This window comes from Gossypium hirsutum, chromosome A05 (assembly GCF_007990345.1).
Source record: "Gossypium hirsutum isolate 1008001.06 chromosome A05, Gossypium_hirsutum_v2.1, whole genome shotgun sequence".
NCBI classification, from domain to species: Eukaryota; Viridiplantae; Streptophyta; class Magnoliopsida; order Malvales; family Malvaceae; genus Gossypium; species Gossypium hirsutum.
The window spans coordinates 73,385,673-73,393,515 of record NC_053428.1 but is presented as its reverse complement, the minus strand read 5'-3'; the positions used below and the strand labels follow the sequence as shown (position 1 = coordinate 73,393,515).

The 7,843-nt window shown below is 34.2% G+C and overlaps 1 protein-coding gene across 1 annotated transcript; it reads left to right on the top strand.

Annotated features, from left to right (window-relative positions):
• The first annotated feature begins 4,474 nt into the window (after positions 1–4,474).
• On the top strand, positions 4,475–7,547 carry LOC107959948 (uncharacterized). Its single transcript, XM_016896120.2, has 4 exons — positions 4,475–4,703; positions 4,819–4,933; positions 5,748–6,017; positions 7,171–7,547. Exons 1-4 carry the CDS (start codon positions 4,609–4,611, stop codon positions 7,285–7,287), a joined length of 597 nt encoding a protein of 198 aa, XP_016751609.2. The 5' UTR covers positions 4,475–4,608; the 3' UTR covers positions 7,288–7,547.
• Positions 7,548–7,843: the final 296 nt, after the last annotated feature.

Below are 7,843 nucleotides of genomic sequence, written 5' to 3'. Positions count from 1 at the left end.
CTTTTGGTACAATTTTGGTTGAACTTCGAAATGGCATGTATAGGACTACCCTTTTTGTTGTGGGTCATGGACCCTTTGGACTTGTATAATTTTGGGATAGCCATGCGAAAATGGCTTATATATGTTTGAGTATAATGTTATAATCATTTGGTATGGATATGGTTATTGAGAGGTGTGGATATGCTTAACAAGGATTGGCCATGGGAATGGTTAATCACTATCATAATTTGTGCTATTTATGCTAAAAGGGCTAGTTGAATCATGGAAACTATGAAATAGGTAAAGTCTACCTTAAAGGCAGATGCAGACAGCAGCAGTGATGTAGATTTGGAAAATCACTAAAAATAGTAGGAAGGGAATTAAATAGTGAATAAATTATGTAAACGAACCTTGATGAATCTATTTTCATAGGAAAGTAACGAAACGATCATATGGACAGTATGTTAGGAGATATTCAGGTTCTCGTGAGACAGGGCCAGAACGGTTTCTGGATTCCCTGTTCCGAATTTGGAAATTCATTATAAATTAACCAGAGATAATTAGGAGTCATTCCATATATTTATAGATTACTCTCTGAATCTAGTTTCTATAGAAACAAACGGCATCCGTATTGAAGCTCTGTGCAGGGAGATATCCAAGTCGTAATGCGAAAAGGTCAGTGTAGTCGATCCCTGTAACATGGGAGACTTTGACTAATAAACTGTACTAATTGGCCCGACCAAAAATTCTAGAAAAAAATATGTAGATGGGCATATGAGTCTAGTTTCAGGGAAAAATCACAAAACTGATTTTCGAGTTGTGAAACTCAAGATATGATTTTTAAGGTGACAGTGACGCAGTTAGCCAGCTTGCCTGGAAAATTTTAAAATGGATTGTGCAAAGACGTGATTAAAGTCTGCAAACCCCTCGTGTCCGACTCCGGCGACGGACTTGGGTACGGGGTGTTACAACATGTCACTTGTATCCTAATCTATTCCTAAGGTTCAAACGGGCGTTAGCAATATTGAAAGTAGGGACTCAACTCAACGAGCTCGGGCGTTCGCATCCATAAGTGAACTCGGACTCAACTCAACGAGTTCGGATGCCTAGTTACATTTCACGAACTCGGACTCAACTCAACGAGTTCGGACATTCGCATCCATAAGTGAACTCGGACTCAACTCAACGAGTTCGGATGCTCAACCATCCTAGTGACATGTCACTTGTATCCTAATCTATTCCTAAGGTTCAAACGGGCGTTTTCGTCGATCACACATCTTTGCCGTCTTCCACGGAATATCGAAATTGGTACTTCGATGATAGTTCATACTCATCAAGTAATTCACATAATTACATATTATTCAACAATAACCACAAAGCATAATATTTCATGATAATAATCAGCATCATATCATATAAACAACATTAAACTGGTTAAAATGACAATTATGTTACTACATTTACACATGAACTTACCTTGGTACCAAAATATAAAGATTTTGCAATTTAGTCCACAATCTTTTCTTTTCCTCGATTGAGGTCGATTCCACGTCTTTCTTGATCTAAAATAACACATTTAGCTCATTTAATACTCACATTATCAAATTAATCCTTAACTCAAATTTTGGCAAAATTACAATTTTGCCCCTAAACTTTTGCATATTTACATTTTTGCCCCTAGGCTCGGGATTAAACTTTATTCCTTATTCTTATGTTTTACAACATGCTTATCACTTTTCTCTTCTATGGCAACATCAAATTCTCACTCTAACATGTACTTGTGACTATTAGGTATTTTTACCGATTAAGCCCTTTTACTCGTTTTTGCTTAAAATCGAGTAGTACAAGTTGTCTAACATAATTTAAAACCCCATATTCTATCATAAAACATCAAAATACACAAATTTCACCTATGGGTATTTTTCCAAATATAAACCCTAGGTTGAATTATTGCTAACATAAGCTTAATCGAGCTACCGGGATTCCAAAAACGTAAAGAACATTAAAAACGGGGCTTGGAATCACTTACTATGAAGCTTGGAAGCTTGAAACAAACCCTAGCTATGGAGAACCCTTGAAATTTCGGCCTAATGAAGAAGATGGACAAAAATTGGCTTTTAATTTTGTTTTTAATTCATTTTAATAACTAAATGACCAAAATACCCTTACTACTAAACTTTCCAAAAATTCCTTCCATGTCCTAATTTTGTCCATGAACTTAAAATTGGTCAAATTGCTATTTAAGACCTCCTCATTAATATTCCAAAACAATTTCATACAAAAAACTTCTAGAATGCAAGTTTTGCAACTTATTCGATTTAGTCCCTACTTTCAATATAAGCACTTTAGGCATAGAATTTCATCACGAAATTTTCACACAATCATGCAATCATATCATAATCATCAAAATAATTATAAAATAATTATTTCTATCTCGAATTTGTGGTCACGAAACCACTATTTCGATTAGGCCCTAATTCGGGATATTACAGTAAATCTTCTTCTTCTTCATCTGAACCCCTTCAACATCTTCAGGTATGGTTGAAACAGGCTCTGGTTCAAAAAATAATACAACTTCTGCACCATTGAGGCCGGTCCAACCCACTATCATCTACAACGAACGAGACCCCCTCACCGATGGATGTCGTAGAGAGTACATCATCCCTTCTTGTGGACATTTCATAACATCTCCAATCAGATGTGGATTGCCAACAATTAGAAGTTGATGTCATTCCCCAGTACGTATTTCCAGTATCAAACATCAACCCACCGAGGTGTATGTCCCATCCACCAACGGAGTGTCGTGCAGGGGTTGTGTATTCCATACTGCTACCAAACACGGGTGCTTTCATGTTTTACTACCCACTAACGAAGTGTCGGGCATGGGTCATGTATTCTTCTTAAACAGCAGTAGATGTTGAAGTCACGAATGCATCATTTGGTGATGAAAATTGTACATATAACTCAAGATAGGGTGATTCATTAGTAATATGAGTCAGCACCATTGCCTTCAAGCTACGAAGACCTTTAATGTCGAATGAGTCATATCTCACGGGATCCACCGAAACACAAAATCGATATTTAATAGAAAAAAATTTCATTGGCGTCGTTCCGAAGATTTTACACCTAATTTTTTTACGAAGTTCTGTCAAATCTATGTTATCGTTAAAAACTAGCCGCGTTGTGCTCTTTGATAAAAAAATAATGCCGTTCTCCGTGTCACGGACCTCACAATCATAGTAAATAACAGCACTAATACGTTCACTCATCTTCAGTTTCTATTCTACTTTAGCCTCAATTTCTCTTGCTGTAACTTATGCAACCTGAGAATGAAATTTGACTTGTTTATAGTTTATGGCCAAATAGGAACTACTGTATCAAAAAAACATCCACGTGGGAGCTTTTTTCAGTAATTCTGCTGACAGTGCATCCTGCTTGAAGCGTTTTGGACACTATTTGTTCAGAAACGTTTTCTCAAAATTATTTTTCAGATATTACTGTAGCATAAGAGCATCCACGTGGGAGCTTTTTTCAGTAATTTTGCTGAGAGTGCATCCTGCTTGAAGCGTTTTGGACTCTATTTGTTTAGAAACATCTTCTCAAAATTATTTTTTCAGATACTACTGTAGCAAAAAAGCGTCCATGTGGGAGCTTTTTTCAGTAATTTTGCTGATAGTGCATCATGCTTGAAGCGTTTTGGACACTATTTGTTCAGAAACGTCTTCTCAAAATTATTTTTTCAAATACTAATGTAGCAAAAGAGTGTCCACGTAGGAGCTTTTTTCAGTAATTTTGTTGATAGTACGTCCTGCTTAAAAGCGTTTAGGATACTATTTGTTCAGAAACGTTTTCTTAAAATTATTTTTTAGATACTACTGTAGCAAAAGAACGTCCACGTGGAAGCTTTTTTCAATAATTTTGCTGACAGTTCATCTTAATTTAATTAATTAACCCTAAAAACTCTAAATTCTAATTTAATTAATTTTTTAAAATTAATAGTTAATTTAATTAATTAACCTTAAACCCTAATTTAATTAACTCTAAAAGCATAACACAATAAAACCCTAAAACCCTAACATTAAACCCTAATTTAATTAATTAATCCTAAAAACCTTAAACCCTGATTTAATTGATTTTTTTAAATTAATAGTTAATTTAATTAATTAACCCTAAATCTTAATTTAATTAACCCTAAAATCCTAAACACAATAAAAATCTAAACTCTTAAAACCCTAACCCTAGAACCTTAAATCAAGCACAAAAAACCTTAACCCTAAAAAAAGAGCAAAACGCTCCTTCAAGACGCGTTTTGTTGACACATACTCTGACTTTGCGCTGACGTGGATGCACTTTCACGGAATTCAAACTTTTCCGGTAAAATAATAAAAAAATTAACTTATTCCCATAAAAAATTAACCTAAAGCAAATGCTTAATTACTTTTTTTTTTTACGTGCATTTGTCAATATAAAAGTTTTGCATCATAATTGGACGAAAAGAACAGAAAATTCTGCGGTGAGAGTGAAACTAGTTAAACATACATAAATAGATGTATAAATTTGAAAAAGAAGAATCTTTAACAGAAAAAAAAAATTACGATCGAACTGAAAAAGAAAAGAACACAGAAAGGAATGAGATCTTGGAATTCATCAGTTGTTTTGTTCTTCTTTTCCTTGCCTTTCCTCCTTCCCCTCTCTGCCTTAGCTTCTTCAATTCATGACCAACAGTAATTGCCTTATTTTCTTTGCTCTTTTATCTCTTTTTTTTTTCATGCGAATATAGAATTTTAATTTAATTATTTAAGCTTTAAACCCTAATTTTTTTAAAAAATTTTATTGCAGTGAAAGAATCGGGCACAGAGTTTTGATGAGCTTCAAAGAAATTTCGAAAGAACCTAACAATACTTTCGATTGCTCTCCCTCTGGACCTTGTGTTCCTTGCCTTTACTCTGAGAAGGTTCTTTTTCTTCCTATTTTATTTGATCTCTTTTTGTTATTCAATTTGTTAATTAAATTGTTGAGTTCCTTATCTTCGATTTATAAAGCTGTAGATTTTAGCCTTAGTATTCATATATGACAAAATATATGAATTTCAGTTAAATTTTCTGGGTGCCGCCTTTCTTAATTTACTGGAAATGGAATCTAATTTTCTGAGAAAATTTCTAATCTCCCATTTAAGATACTGTTATCAGTGAAAAAAGTAATACACTTAACCATTTTTTATGTAAACATTCTTTTCCTTTACGTTAATGTGAACAGATGAATTAGATCTGGCATGCCAAAGGTTTTGTTGTTAAGTTGATGTGCTTGCTACTAGACCCAGCAATTTGTGGATCCGGATCGTGTTCATGTCATGTTTAATAAATCTTATATTTATGTAAAATTTTGACATGTTAATAATTCTTATTATATATAATGAGACATTTGTGTATTCATGTTGCTTGCGACTGCTCGTATTATATTTTTTCATGATCATGTTTTAGTTTTTTTTAATGGTGTGCGGGTTTCATGTCTAATACTAAGCTTACTTGCTAGGAATCAATGATCTTTTTCAACTTTTCTTGTTATTACCATTTCAAATCTGAAATAGCTGATATATTTCAATTACATGGTCATCTCTAGGGATTATAGCCATTAAAATGAGATTAACATTGGCTTATATTTTGCTTGCATTTGCTTTTTTTTTGTTTGGAAGGCATAAATATTTTATTTTATATTTTCATTTCTGTAAATTGTTTGCGGTTTTAATCAGAATGCTACTTGTTCTTCAGAGTGACCAAAAATATCGATGTAGTGAGACTGGCTATCGTATCCCTTTCAAATGTGTAGAAACTGATGATGGTTCAAAGGCCGAAAATAAACAAAAAACAGAAAAGGGTAGGTCTAATCTTGAAATCTCAGTTATCAATGAGAATTTAAGACAACGAAGAAGCTTACTTGATGATTCATCGACATCGGAGAGTGGGTCACGAGCTTATATCACCTATAGGAGCTGTATACCTGCAGTTAACGAGGAGAAGTTATCAGTACTCGGTTTTGAGGTATGTGCCTTTGATCTTCACTATCTTTCAATTGATTTTGTATAACAGCAGTCTATTTAGCTTTGACACTTTATTTTTCTTAGTATTCATATGCGATAGTCATGTCCAATACACATTTGGACATGAGAATAGGGACATGATCTACCAAATATATGGAAAAACTTAAAAAAGAATAGAACACTCTCGTGTTGGACACATACAGGCATCCAACACTAATGCTCAAGACTGAGTTATATAGCCAGCAAATGCCAATTGATTGGCTGTTTTAGCCATTACATTTTATAATTAAATTGGTTTTCTGTGTTTAGACCAGAATCCTGCTGTATTTTCCTTTGCTTAATATTCTAGTCATGTTCTTTTTGCTTTTGCCCTACCATAAAAGCCTAGCTCATAATCAGAAGAAAAGCTGAACTTTACTATTTTTTTTTCCTACTTTGAATTTTAAAAGTTCATAGTAGATTGATCGCACTTCGGCTTCTTTTTCATTACAGCTGATGGCCTTGTATTAATGGACAACTTGTGGGGGGCATGTAATCATACTTTGGTTAAGTTAAAACCCTAGTTATATTGCTGTGACTGCTGTCTAATTTTGGCATTTCTCTTGGTGACTATATATGCATACCAATAGGGTACGTAACATTTTCGACCAATCAATGGTGATATAAAATCATGGATTGATCAGCTCGTACATGGAGAAAGAAAAACCAAAAACTTAGTCAAGTTATATCCTAGTTATATTTGTTGTGACCGATGTCTAATTTAGAAGTCATAAACAGTGGAGCCTGGTATTTCACTTGGCAAATCTATGTGCATACCATTAGGGTGTATAGCATCATATTGTTGACCAAGTGTCCTTGAGAATACAAAATCATGGATCAATTGACTCTTGCACTGACAAATGCACATAACCAAAAGCTTGGTCAAGTTAAATCTTAGTTAATATTTTTTGTGACTGATTTATGGTTTAGAAGTTATAGAACTGTGGAGCCAGACTTTTCTCTTGGTGACTATGCACATGCCAATAGGGTGCTTAGCATCACATTATCAACCAAGACTCTTAGACAATTAGAGTTGGTAACCGGAGATGAAAGATCTTGTACTTGGATGATTATATGTCAGCTACGATGCATTTACTTGGAACTAATCTGTGCAGGGAATTATTTTTGGGTTACTGCTCATTAGTGGTTCGGTTGTATTCTTGAGAAGAAAGCGGGCCATTACCATGCCTGGAGTTTCAGCAGGGAGGATCCAACCAAACTCTAGGTTTTGATTAATAAGCCCTTTCATATGAAACCGACTTTGTTGATTGTTGAGGCTTTGGAGTAATTTAGTATAAAACTACATCTAAAGGTAAATGCTTTAGCTGCTCTTCCTTCTTTGTATATTTTTTAATTTTTCTTCATGTTGCAGTAAAACTTGTTGAAAGTAATTTTCTTAGAACGTAATCGATTTTCCAGCACTCTGTAATTGGCTCTGTAGTTGGTAAACAATGTTAAACTATGTTACACGAGTTCTTCATTCTGACAGCTATATCCGGATTCCCGACACATATTCAAACATTGATATAGTACACTATGATTACATCCTCGAAATACATGAAAAGTTGTTAAAAAATAATTGAGGATATGTACACACATGGACAACAAAAAGTTCCTTTCACACCGAGTTCCTACATGTCTGTTCTGCTTTGTTCAATGAGTTTGTTATTTCTCTGCTGTTTGTTTCTTAGACACGAGATTTGGATATTGGATATAGATTGTAAAAATGGGCTACCCGATTTAACTGAAATATGGAATCGGTTGGTCCAGTTGTTCAACCATATATGG

Coding starts and splice junctions, on each gene's coding strand:
- LOC107959948 (XM_016896120.2), top strand. CDS start 4,609: ATGAGATCTTGGAATTCATCAGTTGTTTTGTTCTTCTTTTCCTTGCCT. Junction 4,704..4,818: donor TCTTCAATTCATGACCAACA/GTAATTGCCTTA, acceptor ATTTTATTGCAG/TGAAAGAATCGGGCACAGAG. Junction 4,934..5,747: donor CTTGCCTTTACTCTGAGAAG/GTTCTTTTTCTT, acceptor CTTGTTCTTCAG/AGTGACCAAAAATATCGATG.